This window comes from Clytia hemisphaerica, unplaced genomic scaffold (genome assembly GCF_902728285.1).
Source record: "Clytia hemisphaerica strain Z4C2 unplaced genomic scaffold, Clytia hemisphaerica genome assembly, whole genome shotgun sequence".
In the NCBI taxonomy this organism is placed as follows: domain Eukaryota; kingdom Metazoa; phylum Cnidaria; class Hydrozoa; order Leptothecata; family Clytiidae; genus Clytia; species Clytia hemisphaerica.
In genome coordinates this window covers 28,691-47,156 of record NW_027103486.1, presented here as the reverse complement: position 1 = coordinate 47,156, position 18,466 = coordinate 28,691, and the positions used below count along the sequence as shown (strand labels likewise).

At 34.2% G+C, this 18,466-nt stretch overlaps 3 protein-coding genes across 3 annotated transcripts; all 3 read left to right on the top strand.

Moving 5' to 3' along the window:
- Positions 1-283: 283 nt before the first annotated feature.
- Positions 284-7,177, top strand: LOC136798616 (heat shock factor protein-like). The gene is made up of 13 exons (XM_067055248.1): positions 284-466; positions 1,150-1,258; positions 1,404-1,528; positions 2,793-2,908; positions 3,138-3,213; positions 3,527-3,588; positions 3,964-4,099; positions 4,341-4,401; positions 4,677-5,313; positions 5,533-5,635; positions 5,888-5,920; positions 6,185-6,266; positions 6,356-7,177. Exons 1-13 carry the CDS (start codon positions 344-346, stop codon positions 6,466-6,468), a joined length of 1,776 nt encoding a protein of 591 aa, XP_066911349.1. The 5' UTR covers positions 284-343; the 3' UTR covers positions 6,469-7,177.
- Positions 7,178-9,734: 2,557 nt separating this feature from the next.
- On the top strand, positions 9,735-10,966 carry LOC136798615 (GTP-binding protein Di-Ras1-like). The gene has a single exon (XM_067055246.1). It carries the CDS (start codon positions 9,837-9,839, stop codon positions 10,470-10,472), a length of 636 nt encoding a protein of 211 aa, XP_066911347.1. The 5' UTR covers positions 9,735-9,836; the 3' UTR covers positions 10,473-10,966.
- Positions 10,967-13,651: 2,685 nt separating this feature from the next.
- Positions 13,652-14,101, top strand: LOC136798648 (uncharacterized). Its single transcript, XM_067055294.1, has one exon. The coding sequence runs from the start codon at positions 13,652-13,654 to the stop codon at positions 14,099-14,101; it is 450 nt and encodes a 149-aa protein (XP_066911395.1).
- Positions 14,102-18,466: the final 4,365 nt, after the last annotated feature.

Here is an 18,466-nt window from a genome sequence, read left to right as displayed (position 1 = left end):
TCTTTTTTAAAACAGGATAAAAGAATAAGCCACATTTTAGCTCTCAGCCAACAGGCATTTTGTTAACCTTTTTCTCTGCTGAGTCATCACTTTCCACAATAGTAATTTATGTGTGTTCTTAAAAAATTATCAAAATTTGTATAAAAGTTCTACCGATCAAATCTAGCCAACCAGACTGAATCGTTGTTGCAGGGAAAAATCTACATGCACGAAGAGGTTAACCAGCAACATAAACATTAAAAACTAGACCATGTATCATAGTATTATTTCGGGTTGTAGGACTATTGTTTATTATCCACAGAATAAAAAAAAGTGACGTTTAGAAAAAATTAAGGAAATAAAGATGATGAATCATGGCATTGAAACCGAAACACCATCAATTGCTGGCAATGTTCCTGCCTTCTTAGTGAAGTTGTGGCGTATTGTTGGAGATGAATCACTAGACTCAATCATCTCTTGGAGTCAGGTATATTTAACTTATTGTACTGCTTTTATTAACTATACTTATGAAATTCATAATCAGCCTTAGCTTCAAGGATTCTCCAAGCACTTCTCCCTCAGTTTACCTCCAGAGATTTAAGTTTTAATTCAATTGGAAATATTGAGATTTCACCCATAATTTTTGGCGTGAAGGAGAAAGGGTCTTTAGGGATTTTTCAAGCATTTTTTCCTATCGCTATCTTACCTCAGAAATTTAGTTTTAATCATTCATTGATAAACTATTGATTAAATTGTTTTCAATTCGCTACCTTAATTTAAAAGGGGCCTAAGTCAGGGTACCCCCCCCTTATAGCTATGGCTTTTAGAAAACATTTACTTCAAAGCTTTACCATCAAAAATGGGTTCGTACTAGTTATCGCATGAGTGCAATACTAGAAATATTTTATAAGTTCCAAGATTTTTCTGTAATATTTTTCCGAGCCTGTAGGCGAGGAAAAATCTCGGTAAAATCTCGGATCGAGTAAAATCTCGAGTATTGCACGAGAGTCATGTGAATCAAAAAAATCAAGGAAAAACTTTAATTGCAATTTTCTCAAAATGACCAAAATGGACTTAGGCCCCTTTTGAATTAAGGTAGCGAATTATACTCTATACTTTTCTACCATAAAAAATGCTTAAAAGTAAATATTGCATCCCTTTTTATTATAGAATGGTCAGACATTCAAGGTTCACGATCAAACTGCATTTGCAAAAGATATTTTGCCCAAATATTATAAGCATAGCAACTTCTCCAGCTTTGTACGTCAAGTGAACATGTGTAAGTAGGCCCATCCTTTCCATTTTCGTGTTTGTGATTCTGTTTGCCTGTAAAAATACTTTTCTGAATAATTTGAGTTCTAATTTGATCACTTTTGAAGCCCCTTATCTTATAAAAGATATTCTCCAATTCTTCTTACTTTCAGATGGCTTTCGAAAGATCGTAGATGCGCAAAGTGGTAGTCTGAAACACGATAAGGATGAATGGGAGTTCTTCCATCAATCTTTCCAACTAAACAAACCGGAACTGCTGGCAGAAATCAAAAGAAAGGTATGCAAAAAATGATAATTCTTTTTATTTTGGAATAAACTAGCAGTAACAAGACAGGTATTTGATGTCTCGAGTTCATTTCGGCTTCTTGTTATTCGGCTAAGCTCTATATCCATGGCTCCGAATGGGGTTCTAGGTCCCCCCAACAAATTTAGGTCCCCCCTACGATTTAGGTCCCCCCACTTTTCAGTAAGGTTCAGGTCCCAGTTGAAATATAAAGGTTCAGGTCCCTGCAAAAATTACTTTCAAGGTTCAGGTCCCAGCAAAAAAAGCTTCTGTCAGTTCTGGTAGTATTATTACTAGTTTTTTTACGTATCAACATGGCACGTCAACCAACTGAGGAAGAGAAGAACGAATTCATGTACATCATAAAAATGCATAAATATTTGGTTACATATCTTGGCAAAATGCTGATTATACAAGCCACGATGATAATAAATTTCAAGAACCTGAACTACCATGGGCCCCGGGTTGGGATTAAAAGTCGGGGGTCCAAATTGAAAATTTAAATAAATGTTGCCCACCATGGTTGGGCAACGAGAAAATTTTGGAATTTTAAGGGTAGAAATCTGACATTTTAGCCTACATTTTGATAGAATGTAAGAGATAAGTTCAATAGAAAAATCCTTAACTTATTAACCAAAACAATAGTGAGGGGGTATTTTACAGTTTTCTAATTAGCCCCCAGAACTTTAGTGTAGCCCTTCAGCCCCCCCACTTTTTTAGGTCCCCCCTGAGTTTAAAAAATGAGACAGCTCCCACCCACTTTTAGGCCAATTTAAGATTTACACCCCCCCCAAATAAGTGGGGGGGGGGGCGGAGCCATGATATCATTTTTCTGTAAGGCGAGACCAATTTAATTTTTTGTTCTACGGGCCCGACCGACCCTATTTTTGCTAAAATCAAAAAAATAATCATATTGAATTTCCACTACATACAATATATTTTCCACACAAGTTATTTGTAAGAATCAAATTTGAAGAAAGCTGAAAATTAATTCAAGAAATTGAAAAATTGAGCATTCCTGTACACTAGGATTTTATTTGATCTTCATCGAAGATAAAGAATGTGAATTTTTGATGATCCAGATATTTTTAGAAAATGTTTTCGGTACTTTACCAACCCTGATAAATGAAAAATTTATTCAGATTTTACCGACCGACCGACCCATATTTTGCTAACGATCTGCCCGTAGAACAACAAATTAAATTGGTCTCGCCTAATCAATTTAGAATCGTCTTTTTTACTGTGTTATTTGTTGTAGGCTTCCAATAAAGAAAGTGATGCAAAATCCAACCAAATCTCATCTCTTTTGACTGAAGTTGAACGATTGAAACTGCAACACGAAACGGTTGCAAGCAAGCTAGAAAATATGAAGAGGTAAGCATTCATTTATGCTATTTACAAGCTATTTGGTAACTTTGTTTTTTTAGCTGAATATCAAATTCATCCCGAAGTTTTGAACACTCTACATTCTAAATCTTAAAGGTTTAGACAGGATTAGTCCCCTCACGGACTTTTATGAACCCCAAGTAAAAGGGGTTAGTCTAATTTTTTAAGAGGAAAATTTTACAAGACTATTGTATAATAAGATTTACTTTTCATTTAGTGAAAATGAAATGTTATGGGCTGAAGTAGGGGATTTGAGAGATCAACATCGAGATCAACAAACCGTTATCAATAAGGTAACGGAGATTCATTTCAATTGCTTCGCAGATAGAAACAACAACTATTTCTTCGTATATTTTCAGCTCCACTTATCTTAGGGGTTGAGATTGAAGAGGTAGTATTGCTTGTTCATTTGCTTATTAAATACTTGAATACTCAGGACCAAATTATGCATGTGCATCTACGATGAAGTGAGTTAAAATAAAGAAGAAGCTCAATTCACGCACAATAATTTGAAGTATTTATCTTGAGTTTGACCTTTTTTAATGGAAATTGGAAACGAGCTTTCTTATTACATTGAGGTCTACAAAGCAATTCAATTTCTTTCAGCTTATCCAAGTCTTCGTGAAGATTGTAATGTCCAACAAGAAAGATAGAGGGGGAAATAAAAGGTATCAATTATTGCTCATTCTGATACCGTTATTTCAGCTGTTTTACGACCGATTAAAAAATTATTAACAAATTATTCCGATTAAAAACCGGATAATTTTAGTTATTTCCGTTCTCTGTTATCGAGTAAATTTTCTACATTTCCTCTTGCAGGATATCAAAAGGCCTCATTTAAAAATTTAAACTCGATCCTTGTTTTGAGCTCGATTTTCCTGTCTATGGAGTTTAAATCAATGTTCGAAATATACTCTTTTTTCCGTAAACTTTGCGAATTTTCATTAAATGATATTCATCGAAATGTAGTTTACCTCCGTATTCTTCTAATTACCCTGTGCTTGTTTATGTGTTCTATAGTCGAAGATAATTCTCCAATTTAGGCGAGCACTGGACTTTCCGGCAGCACTGGATAACAAACACGCCAAAATGACTCAAGATCTCCTACCCTATTCATCTAGTACAAATCAAAATATATATCCAAGTTTATCGCCAGATCGAATGTATTCCGTTGAGTCGGTAAGAATGCCCGCTAATGATGGTTTAAAAAAATTACAAAAAAGTACCGAGGCACTTTTAGCTTACTGCATTTACTGTTGTTAGACGAAAACCGAAAATGGCATCCTTAAAGTAGACATACATGTTTAGCCGCACCTCATCACCGATGTAAATTATAATGTATCTCTGTAGTACTGGGGTGCATAGATAAGTGGTATTGTTACCGTAAAAGTGATCTTCACTTTTTGTAAATTTTCCTTAGCCTGGTTCACCGTATCCGATCACTGAAGTTCCCACTCCAACCAATGCTTCACATTTTGACAGTGAGTTTCAATTCCTCGATAAAATTCGACTGATTTTTGCTGGGTTAAGTTGATCCTTGAGTCTTTCAATTATATCAAATCGTCTTACGGGTCCGACCCATTTGAAATTGAATATTGAAATTAAATTTCAAAATTTCAATTAAAGCCGACTTCGTGTTTGCATTTTGCCAATTACTCTACTTGGTAATTTATGCAAGAAGATATTCAAATTTGATATTCAACGTTTTTTCCGATCTCAACCTTCGCATGAAAGTTCATCGCTTCTTTTTTCTCAGATTCTATGATATCGGTGATTGATGATTCACCAATGCCTCTGGTAGAAGAAATAGACAACAGCTCATCAACCACCAACCCTATATCCAATATTTCTTTTCCCTCTAATGGAAAACAACCGCTCGTTGTCAAAAGTGAAGGAAAGACGATCACTATCGTGCCCAACCAACCTTCAGCTGTGAGCAACATGCAGATGACGGCACCACAAATGAAATCGGAATCAGATTTTGCTTTTCCAGAGAAATACAATGGACTGTCTGCGACCAGCAAGTGTTTGAACACAGATATGTCACAGATGGGCTTTGAAGTTATCAAATGTATGTCCAAAGACAATCCATCCAACGATTGTTCCGGAGTGAGCAGTGGTGATTGTTCAGTGATTCCAGCTGACGAAGACATCATTACAGTGGTCCCCAATGTTTCCACATCATCGTCAGAACCCTTCCTTTCAACACCTGACACTTTACTCCCTCCAGCTCTTAACAACACGCCACGCAAACATACACTCCCACAAAAGTTTCAGCAACAAAAAGAAGCTCACCCAGTGACGTCAGAAATGAGTTTGGTCCCTGTTGCTCCAATCTTAAAAATGCCGCCTTCGGGTCGATTATACTCCAGACAAAGAAGCTACAAAGACAAGTATATTAATACTCCGAGTTTCAATACACGTAGCCAATTTTCAATGAAAGATTGTTATTATTGACCTCTCAATATTCTACCACCTCATTAACTATCCAGAACTACATACGAGGAGTTGTCGATAAAGCACCCTTCGAGTAGTCTTACCATAGTTAATGTTTAGCGGAGTCTGATTTCATCTTCTGATTTCAAGATTTAACAATTTCTCTTTTTCTCTAGGCAAGAGCTCAATGAGAACGTCCAAAATATCGGTCGAAGCATCGAGATGTTACAAGGTCTTCTTGAAAGCCAGCCTGTCAATATTGATGTCAAAAGTCTAAATGTAAGAGTGCTCTATAATGCTGTTAAGTATGCACATCTTTTTTATTTAATGTGGAATGAGTCTATTGGTTATATTTCTTTGGTGGCTAATTACATGTTCACCAGAAACGATCACCATTCGTATGGAAAGATTATAAATCTCCTATCTTCCTTGTGAAATTCAAGGCCAACTTTTTGACACATCCTTGAGTCTTTCATGAATAATTTGATGCCGTGTTTGAAATTATTTCTTTTTGTTTTCTTTTTTTTTTAGTTAGACTTTCTGCCAGAAAACATGACAATACAGGTGAGCTTATTGTTTCGTATCTCCGTGCCTTCTATTTGTCTTATCAAAAAAGAAACTGAAGTTGTATATGATTTTTAATTTTTGATAATCACACGGTATCATTCATAACATTACTGGCTTTGTCCACAATTTGTGGATTGGAGCTTTACCAGTTGCTTTTTCATCATTTTGTTAACCGATTTCTATGACTATGAGATAGGAACAGACAATTTTAATGTCCGGTTTATTCTAACAAACTAGAAACTTGATTTCTTTTTTCTTCAGGACGTTGCAAAGCTAGTGGAGAGTGGAGGTGCCAACCTGACAGTGAATGCTATTACTGAAGGGCCCAATCAAAACAACAAAGGTATGTTAATTTTACTGATACTCTTAGAGAACAATACAGTTGGCACTATACACACTTCAACCACACTGACTGACAATTTTCACGTTTAGACGACTCCTCACCTGTATCGCCAAGTGCATACATTGATCCGCAATTTGAGATGTCGAGTCAAGATTTCTTCGACAGTGTTCTCGATAATCAATCCTCAAGTTCAGCAACTTAGTCTTGGTGAATGCTTACTACGTGATATGAAGTTGTACTTCGAGGGGTGAAATATGCTGTGACAACGTTGCTCTCTACCCAGCTTGGACCTCAGACGTTCGAATATGTCGAATATGAGAGTTGAAAGCTCTCCTGGTGGGTTTGGAAGAAATGAAAACTTTAAATTGACTGACTTTTCAGTTATGGAAGATAACGTAGGAAGTTCATGAAACGGAATTCTTAACTGTGTTTAACTATCCAAAAGGAAGGACATATAAAAGAGCAAGAGAACTTTCCAGATCAGGATCAGCTCTTACAAAGTGATTTTTCAAGGTCATTTATTTCTGTAAAGGATTTTTTCCTTAATTGTTTTTTATCTTCTTACCTGAGACCGATATACCGCTTTACCTATTACTCTGTTATTATTTGAGGTTTTTGTATGCAAAATTGGTTGAATAAACTCAAAACAGAATTGTTATGCAAGAGATTTCGTGATAACAAATACACATTGATTATTTGCAAGATAGTCATCATTTTCAAAAAATAAAGAAATTAATCCTTTCTCTTATAAGTGATCTATTATAATCGACTTTATTATTTTCTTTATTTTTAGTGTTTATTATTTTTTAGCTTGCACAACAACTTGTTGTTAGTGTAAAATTGTATTTTTTTCCATGTATATAGCTTTATCATTTATCTAAAATGACAAAACTTGTTTAAAACTCCAAAAAGTCATTTTAAGTCAGATTGTCACTGATTGTCGTGTTTTATTTTAATTTTTATTTAGTCTCCTTTCATTACCGCTGTAGTGCTTGTAATCTGATCTTCTTATTTCGGAAGCTTAAGCTTCAACTAATATTCCATAAAGTCGAATCAAAGTTTATGAGAACTTGTTAAAATTTAACTCAAAAGGTGTTAATAGGTGGAAAATTAACAAGATTATTTACAGAAATTATTACCACAAGATGTCCACCTCATAGAATTCACAAACATCGATATTATTTTTCGCCGGGCTTCCTTGAAAACAAATCACGATATTAGCGGATTCTGAAAATTGTTTTTGATTTAAATATACATGTTGTTTCATGAGAAAACCATCGCAGTTAAAAGGAAATTTTGAGAGAGTTCATTTCATTCAACAATTTTAGGGATTCTGGTCAATGTAGGTTTTGGCTTGTTTGGAGTGTTTCACGTACCGTAAAAGAAGGAGCGAAATCAGGCGAAATGCCAATATAATAATTTGGAATAGCTTTTTATTGGTGGAGATTTCATAGTCTTTTGTTCCTTTTGACCAATTTTTCCAGGGGGTAAAACTGTTAGAGGGGAAATATGAAATGAAAGACCTTAACAGAATTTGATGGCCTTTGATTACACTATGATTTTAAATTTCGAAAAGAGCAGAAAAGAGTATGATAAAAATGTATTTATATCTACATATTGGAGCTTTTATAATGTTGTCGTTTATACTGTACATCGAGTGATATGAATATCATTAATAACATCAAAATTAATTAAAGAAGGCCAGTTGATATGCTTTTATTAAGTAATATTGTGAAATGTGATCGAAGAATAAAATTCGTGAGGACCATTTTGTGAAATTCTTCATTTTTAGTGAAGAAATAGACGTCAAATATTGGAACGTCTTCAAAAATTCCCAGGAAATCTTGTTTCCCTTCCTTTGCATTTTTCTCTCTTCCATTTCATCACTCTCCCTTTGTTACCTTATATGGAATGTTGTTTAATGAAATCTTATCCCTCCGAGGTGCTTATTCGCCATGTTTCTCGAGAAGTGAAAACCCACTCGCTATACACATTTTGAAAGAGGTGCTAAGAAATTTTATTTATAGCACAATTTATCAAAAATTTAATTTCAGTTTGTTTTTGTCGTGGGTCGTGCCACTCAGAGGGAAAGGTTCTTTCGCAGAATGTTTGACCTCTGTTCAAACATAGCATAACAGGGAGTTATCGAGATTTAAGAGTAAAGTAAATTATCTAAATTGATTTTTGAGTGTTTTGCAATAATTGAATATGATGTTGCAGTTTTTAGATGTTGATTTGTTACTCTATAACATCATATGATTTTCAAACGTTTTCACAGCTTTTGTCAATATTTTATTGAAAGCCTTTTTCGAAGATTTAGGAAGATTTCAAAAATATTTGAGAAAGTTATCAGAGGTGAACCATCTTGCAAAATTTATATCAACACAATTGATGTATTTCATGACTGTTCCAAGTTTCGGTATACATATGGGCGAGTTGGAGTTTACAGTTTGACAAAAGCATGGATTGGAATATCTTAATTTTAATTAGCGTCTTTTTGATTGGATTAGGGAATTTGTAATCTTTTCAAAATTTCTATCGCTCGTCTTTTTGGACGTCGTTCTTTTGAAAACATTAAACAAAATTTAAGATAAGCCAAATGGAAGTCCTTCCTAAAGGAGGTACAAAGGCGCGAGAAAGTGAAAAAGGAAGAAGAAAAAATGAGCAATCGGTTGCATCAATGTTTTTCTTTATCAGTAGTTTCGAGAAGTGAAATTTGATTTGAAGAAGAGAGATAGAGTTTAAGTTAGTTTTAATCTGTAAAGGAAGATCTACAAGTTGATTTAAAAATACCGAGAAGGAAGTATTCACTTTGTCCGAAGGGAAACGTGATTCAATTTGATTTCTCTTTCCAAAATGTACCATGGCATCGAAAAACTAATGAACGAGAAACACCGGCTGGTTTGTAGCCACACCCTAGTATTTTATACTTGCTACTTTTTAATTTTAGAGAGTTAAGCGCCAGATTAAAACCTTCTTTATTTCAATCGGATTTCATCGCAATTGCTTTTGTCGATACCGAGGGGGACTTTAAACATTTTTGTGGGCGAAAGCTTGTGGGTTCTAAAAATTTTAAATGATGTTTTTTTGATTGACACTCAATTTTTTTGTTTTTAGATTTAGACCTTCTTAAGAAAATGGCAAGCCACGCTTTTTGATAGTATCAACAAAGGTTTTGTCATTCTTTTAAACTTGCATTAAGGTCCTTCTTTTAAAATCATGTAACGTGTTTATTAAAAGCCTTTTAGGTGAAGTCTGGAAGTCTAGAAATCTTCCGGGTAGTATGCAAACTAGGGTCAAGTTATATTTGCCGAAAGTTGCCGAGTAGAAACCTTGCCTCGTGAGAATTGTTTTTACATCAAATTTTGTTTTCGATTAGCATAAGGATTGAAATCCTCCCTGTGTGTATATTTAGATCAATGAACAGGTCACATAGCAAGAAGATGCTTGTGTGATCACCTTTTTAACTTTCTATTTACTCTGTTATTAGCATAAAGATTAAAATACTAAACAACAACATTGTATAAATATTGGATCACGGAAAGAAACCTCATCAAACCATTGAAGGAGATGAGTCGTAAAACATCCGTCGGCAGTTGGGGCATCTGTTTACAAGTGGCTTTTCTCGGTGGGCAAGGTACTGGCAAGGCGTCCCTTATTCATCAAGTCGTCGGCCATGGTTTCGTCCAATACGGCGCTAAAGAGAACATACAGGATTGCATTAACAAAACACTGCCTTTGCCAGGGATGCCCAACGCTGTCATCATGAACACTTGTGATCTCCATAGCTTCCCTCCCATGAAACGTGTGGCCATCCAACGTGCCAACATCTTCGTGTTGGTCTTTGCCGTAGATGATGAAAAATCCATAGTCGAGGTGGAAAACTATTACAACGCTATTATGGAGTTGAAGCGAGAATGTAATGATTATCATAACAATAGAGTTCCGATCATTGTGGTCGGGAACAAATCGGAAGGTGACGGTGAACGGAAATTCGATGTGGAGCAGTTTATTTATAAGATGGAACAAGAATGGCAATGTCGGTATATTGAAGTCAGTGCAAAGTATGGTTGGAATATCAACAAGTTGAAGAATATGATAATCGAAGAAACGAGACTTTCTTATAATGTGCCTTTAGCTCCTCCTACCTCTTCCAGAAAGAAGAAAAACTCCATCGCTGGTCGATTCAAGCTGCTTATGTCATGAGAGAGGGAGAGACCAAATACACGAGGTGAACGTGTAGCGGATTGTAAACATGATCCTGCGAGTTGCTGGAAAAACGCATACAATTACCAAGACAAAGAAAACCTTATTTGGAACCGTTTGTTTAAAATGTAATAAAAATGAACTTTGGATTTTACGATGTCTAAAGGCTGCTGTACATTGACTTGATTCTTTTTCATGACAAGCTTGCTATAAAACAATGGAATGACAAGTCAATATGAAACAAATTTATAGACTTTCTCTGCTCAAACTTAACGGTTCTGTAGCGTTCTGAAAGAAAATGAATGCTACACAAATTGACCGATCTAGAGAAAGACTGATGTCATTTTTAATGAATAAAATAACTTTATCTTGTTGTTCAACGTTCAACCAAATGAAGTAGTCCTCTGAAGTGAGAAGGTGACAGTGGCACAGGTGCTAAATATATTTTTGTGAAATCAGCCCAATTATATTTTATGAAAATATTTTCAAAAGTTCCTTATGAAAGTTTGATCATTAGGTACCCTAGAGTAAAATATTCAAACCAAAAATCATAAACTTTGCTATATTTTATCATCCACAATGAAATTTATTTACACACGTAAAAATAAAACTGCAAAATCGTTTTTAAACGCTTCCCGCCAAAATCTTTTAATAAGTGCTAAATTTTTCGGCAACATTTCGGAACAAATTTATCTTGTAATGTTTATTATGACTCATTTCTGAAAGGTTGGGAGAGGTTTTTGTATCTTCATGTTTATTTCGTATTTCTCTTCTCCCCATACCAAGCTCAATATGAGAAGGTTCTCCTTGTGGGTTGTTTCTTTTGGTGAAGTAAAGAACAGCTGGAGGTCGTATAGGATGGCTGTGTTGTCGTTGTCTGTTGTCCTCTACTGGTGTGATTTGTTGTGTGTTTCGCGATGAGAAGATCTTCTTCACCAGTCTTCGTGCGCATGGGTCCATCAATATAAGGGTGAGGGCGTTTAAGAAGGAAATGAAGGGCGTTAGAAGAATGCTTGTGTTGAAAAGTACTGAATAGGGAGGTTAAGTATCACCGATAAATCTACGCGACGAACGGACCTTTTCTCTGCAAGATGGTAAGGGTAGCAAAGTAGATGTTATATCTTCTTTGTTCAGCAACGAAGATTTTCACGGATTTTCGTTCTTGAGCTGTTTTAGCCTGGATTCTAGAAAATGCAGGTCCACATGTTTACTGCAGGTTGCGGGTCAAAACCCGTCCGTTCGTCGCGTTGATTTATCTTTGATACTTAACCTCACTAATAAGCCACCATTGGGAAAAGATGGGAAAGTGAGAAGGCTAAGAGAAGAACACGTAATGCATGACAGAAGAAAAGAAACAACATTTGTTGAACGTGTAGACGCATCAATTTACGAAGTTTGTTTAGAAGTCTTGTCGAATATTCGTGGACATGGTTTTTGGTGATTTCGTAACTCTTCAAACAGATGGTACAACCGTAGATGGAGATGACCAGGAAATACAGAATCAGAATCCATGGCATTATCAACCAATAATTCGGTAAATTCAAAAAGAAAAATCCCAAGAGGACCGAATGTAACAATGAACAGCAATAGTGCATCCAGAATCGCTTTGCGTTGAAATTACTGGAGTAGTTGATGAGGTCTTTGAGTCGTATGTAACGATCATGCGCAGTAAAGAGGAGCACTCCTGTTGGAATTGTCTCCAACACGATGGTGAAAATGATGATTTGCTGGAGAGCTTGATGTCCCTTCATCACAAACAGCGTTCTTATGCTTCACGAAGTGTAAGACCAGTACAATGAGCGACACCAGCCACTCACTGGCAATCAAGGTTAAAGTGCTCCACGAACTTTTCTTTCGATACAAACGTTGTTTATACATCAAAAAGCCGATGATGAAGTTGAAAATGCAGGCTAGCAAGGAGAGTGAAAAACTGAACCAACTAATAATTTCTTGTTGACGTAGCGTCAGATTGAGATTCACTCCGTGCAAAATTTCTTCTTTCGATGAACAATTCCACTGAGCTCTCGATTGGTTATTTAGTTCCATTTCGGCTTTGATTGTCCTCTTTACTGGTCTTTAGTTTATGATGGTCAAAATATTTAAAACATCAACTATTAAATGCAATTTTACTCTCTAAAGTCTTTCTCTTCTTCGATTTTTTTTCTGACTTCTCAGTTTCTTCCTTTTTCATTCAGTTTCTATTTCGTTGATGCATAAAGGTGTTTTTCTTGCTTCAGATAATGTGGTTTCTTTTCTGTTGCTCTAATACTTTGAAAAAAGAAAGAGCAAGCAATCCTGTATGGTAATAACTTTTCACGATAACAAATTTGAGCTAAAACACTAAGGCAAGAAAAAAGGAATTCGATTATTTTTATTGACACCTAAAAACATTTTTTTATCTGCATGAGCTAAAAATGTTAAAGATGAAAAAGAAGACATAATACCCACATAATGAAAGCATTCTTTTACGATGATAGAATAATCTCGAAACTTTATTTTGTGTACTTTACGGCCTCTTCATTTCTTATCTTTCTAGATTTTGTGTGATTAGTTTGAACCACTGTGAAGGCTTAAAAGTCATCAAAAGAAACGTAACGGATACGCAAAGGCGATTTTTTAAGATCTTCTAATTGGCTAGTTAGACAAAATTTTATTAAAATATGTTTTATTTTTTCGAAAAGATAACCATCACAAGACCACTAACGAACATATACTACATAACACTACTAACGTAAATACAATAGTCCCTCCGTCCGCTAGGAATATATCACCAGAAGTACTAGACTTTGTTAGAAGAAACAAAAAATGATGTAGGGAGCTATGATTATTGAGTCAAGGCTATAACAAAGCACCACAAAATAAGAATTGATCGGTTTAAAATCGGAGTTCAGCTTCAATCCCCATAGAAGCCGACAGAGATTAAAAGGACTAAATGGATGAAAAGCAATACCTAAGGTTTGAAGCTTGTCGAACAGAGAATGTCTCGCATGGGAATATGTAGAGCAGTGCAGGAAAAAGTGATGATTATTTTCAATTGAGTCAGCGCTACAACTTCAAAAGGGGTTCAAGTTGTCAAGAAAACCATGCCTAAATTTATAAAATTTATGCGCGTAGAGATGACTGAAAGCTGTAAATTAAATTAAGAAAAATTAGAATTTGAATAATTTGGAATTTACACGATGACTGATAAAAGGGATTACTTTAAAAATAAAATGAGAACATTGGAAGACCGTAACAGACGCAACAATTTAAGAGTGGATGGGATAAAGGAGAGCGACAATGAGACGTGGGATGAATGCGAGGAAAAAGTGAAAAGTTTATTAAAGAATGTAATGGGTATTCAAGAAGAAATCAATATTGAAAGGGCGCACAGGATGGGGAAAAAAGAGAACGGGAAAACAAGGACAATAATTTTCAAACTTGAAGCATGGAAACAGAAGGAACTTATTCTACAAAACACAAGAAAACTTAAAAACACTAACCATTATATTAACGAGGACTTCTCAGATGAAACTAATTTAATTCGAAAGGGACTATTCAGAGAAATGAAGCAAGCAAGGGAAAGTGGTAAGTTTGCTAAAGTGGTCTACGACAAAGTCATTATCAGAGACTTTAGACCATCTCGCTAATTTTAGTTAATTTCTCTAATTATTTTTTTTCTTCGTAACTTTTTCCGAAAATCACAATGGATGACTTATCATTTTCTATTTTGAATGAAAACCAAGTACTAACTCTTAGTGATTCGAATGATCCAGACGCTAACTTTTATGAAAATATTTCTCTTGAAACTTCTTTTTTGACCGTTAGTGAGACTAAATACAAGCTCACACAGCTAGATCAAAAATTTTCCATACTTAATATAAATATCAGAAGTATTTCCAAAAACTTTGAAGATTTTAAATGCTTAATTCAAGAACTTAATTTCAATTTTAAAATTATTTGCATCACAGAAACTTGGTGTAAAAAGGATGAAGCAGAAAGCGAAGAAAATGTAAACAAAAAAAGCTTCTCTAAATTCTCTCTACCGGGTTATAAAGTTTTACATCAATCAAGATCACATGAATTACGAAAAAAAGGTGGTGGTGTTTGTATATTTGTGCATGAATCTTTAAATTATAACCGTAAAAAAGACCTCAGTGTGAATGATAACGATTGTGAAATCTTAACAATAGAAATCTTAAACAAATTTTCACGTAATATTGCAGTTTCTTGTGTATATAGACAACCCTCTGGTAATTTAAAAAAATTTAAACAACACTTAAAAAATCACTTAAACAATAATAGCTTAAACAATAAAAGTATTTACTTAGCGGGTGACTTTAATCTAAACCTTCTTCATTGCGAATCTAATAAACATGTTAAAAATTTTGTAAATACTCTTCTTCAACATAATTTGGTACCAACAATTAACAAACCAACACGAGTTACGCGAAAAACTACAACGCTAATTGACAACATTATTACCAATGACTTTTTCGGTAATCTTACAGGAATTATTAAATCAGACGTTTCTGATCATTTTCCAAATTTTCTGATTTGTGAAAAAGATCTCGAACTTCAAAAACCTGAGACAACTATTTTTAAACGCTTTACTGACAACAAATCGACAAAGGAATTTTGTGACAATCTACGAGCTCTAAACTCGGAACTTGTTACAGAGACTGACCATGCCGAACATTCCTTTCACGCTTTCAATGAAATGTTTACAAGATGTTATAAAAGAACATTTCCAAAGAAAGAGATCACAATTCACCCAAAATCGATCAAATTTCCTTGGATGACACCTGGATTGCTAAAATCTTCTAAGCGTAAACAAAAGCTATACGACAAGTATTTACGATATAAGACCTTTAAAAATGAAAAGAAATATTTAGCTTACAAAAAGGTTTTTGAAAAGATTAGAAAAAGAGTCAAAAAGAGCTATTACTCAAATCGCATTAACAAATCTCAAGGAAATTCAAAACAAACCTGGAACATCTTAAAAGGTATCATTGGAAAAGCCAATGTGCCTAACAAATTTCCAAAGCAATTAAATTACAAAGATAATATCTACAAAACAAAACGAGATATGGCTGAAATCTTTAATGAATTTTTCTCTTCGATTGGAAAAACCTTGCATCAAAAATACCGGCATCTAATCGTGATGTCTTGTCTTATCTAGATAGCTATGAAACCTCGATGGAATCTAATCCACTAACTTTTGATGAACTCGACAAAGCTTTTAATTCGCTTCAATCCAACAAAAGTCCAGGCATCGATGAAATTGATGTTAACGTTGTGATAAAAACTTATAATATCATAAAACCTATTCTTTTACATATTTTTGACCTTTCTCTCAAACAAGGAATCTTTCCTAATGATATGAAAATTGCGAAAGTAACTCCAGTTTTCAAAAGTGGAGATAAAAACGATCCAGGTAATTATAGACCAATTTCAGTTTTACCATGTTTCTCAAAAATACTAGAAAAAATTATGTATAACAGACTTTACAATTATCTCAAAGAACATGATATTCTTTACAACAAACAATTTGGTTTTCAACAAAAACACTCGACAGAACATGCACTATTAGAACTAATTAATGAAATTTCTGATTCTTTTGAAGGAGATAAATTCACTATTGGTGTCTTCATTGACCTTTCAAAAGCATTTGATACTGTTGACCATGACATACTAATCTCAAAACTTGAACAATACGGGATAACAGGTACCAACTTAGACTGGTTTAAGAACTATTTAACTGGACGTAAACAATGTGTAGCATATGACGATTTGACAACGACGACAAAAAAGATTGTCTGTGGGGTTCCTCAGGGATCAATCTTAGGACCATTACTATTTTTAATATACGTGAACGATCTACACAAAACATCTAAACTACTTGACTTTATACTGTTTGCTGACGACACTAACCTATTTTTCTCTAGTAAGAACATAAAAACACTTTTCGAAATTGTAAATAAACGAACTAAATCTCATTAATGAATGGTTTATAGTCAATAAACTATCCTTAAACGTCAAAAAGACTAAATACATACTTTTTTGTAAACATAATAAAACTGATGACTTACCTCTAAAACTACCGACATTGACCATTAACAACACTGAAATAAAACGAGTTTACGATACAAGCTTTCTTGGGGTTATTATTGACGAATCTTTAAACTGGAATAAACATATAGCAAACGTCGAAAATAAAATTGCTAAAAATCTAGGAATATTTTATAAAGCTAAGCAAGTGTTGGAACTTGACTCACTTAAAAAACTTTATTTTGCATTTATACATAGCTATCTAAATTATTGTAATATAATATGGGGTAGTACTTTTAAAACCGCCCTTAAAAAGCTTTTCAGTAAACAGAAGCATGCACTACGTATCATGTTTGGTGTAAACAAATTTAGTTCGGTTACCTGTCGCTTTAAAGAGATAGGTGCGCTTAATGTTTATCAGCTAAATATTTACCAAACAATTGCATTTATGCAAAGCGTCAAAACTAAAACTTGTCCAGGTTTATTCGGTTAGTGTAAAACGCAGGTCACAGGTCGCAGGTCACAGGTCACAGGTCGCAGGTCACAGGTCGCAGGTCACAGGTCAACAAAGTGCAGACCGGAAAAAAAAATAAAATCATAACAAATACATAACATAACATCAATACATAGCGCATTAAATTACAAAAAAGTAATACATGCTATTTAGATATTATAAAATGACAATTGAATAGAATAACAACCTATTTTGACATAGTGACACTTACTTACAAAAATAATGACAAAATCATAAAATATGATGCCTAGCAAGACAAAAGCACGAAAAATATTTATTATGCAAAATGTGATGTGGATGGTGTGACTGGATATAAAATGAAACCAAACAGAAGCTTGCAAGGACCTTAAGAGAGTGGTTTTAGAAGGATGGAACTAATTAATTATTCAGTTATTATTTTAATGTCTTAATGACAATTTTTGACAAAAATATTAACAGAATCATAAAATATGATGCAAGAACAGACAAAAAAACGAAAAATATTTATAATACAGAACGTGATGTAGATAGTGTGAATGGATATAAAAAGGCACCAATCAGAAGCTTGTGAGGTCCCTAAGAGAGTGGTTTTAGAAGGATGAAACTAATTAATTACTCAATTGTCATTTTAATGACTTAATGACAATTTTTGACAAAAATATTGACAGAATTACAAAATATCATGTCTTACAAGAGAAAAACACCAAAAATATTCAGCATGCCGAATGTGATGATAACAATATGGCTGGATATAAAATTACACCAATCAGAAGCTCGTGAGTTCTCTGAGAAGGTAGTTTTAGAGCGATTTGTTTTATTATATGTAACCATCATATAACATTACAAACATTACAATATGTAATATACCTGTTATACGTATAATATGGTTTCAAATATTTTCTGGTCTGCGTTATACACGGCGCAAACCACGAAAGATCGATAAAAGCACATGGTTAAATTTTGATGTTTGAAATGGTTTTATATGGATGAAATTGCTTGAGAATTATGTTTTTGATAATTCTTTGTGTTTTCCAAACATTTTCCTCTGCAATGACATTGATTAGAGTTAACCTGTCATCACTGACCTGTGACCTGTGACCTGCGACCTGTGACCTGTGACCTGCGTTTTACACTAACCGAGGTTTATTTACAGATAAATTTCCTGAAATCAATCACAAGTATCGAACGCGGTATTCGAGAAATGCATTTAAAATACAACATGCTAGATTGAAGGCCAAGAGATTCGCTATTAACTATAGAGGGCCTTTTATGTGGAATAATATTTTAAACAATGACTTAAAGGAAACATGTACAAAAAAGTCAAAGCTTTGTTTCTTAAAATCTGTCAAAAACTACATTATCAATCTAGACATTGAAAAATATTATTAAAAGTTTAAATACTGTAAATAATTTTGTGGAAAATTCATTTCACTTTTATTTTTTTTTTCCGTAAATTTAAATGTACATAAAT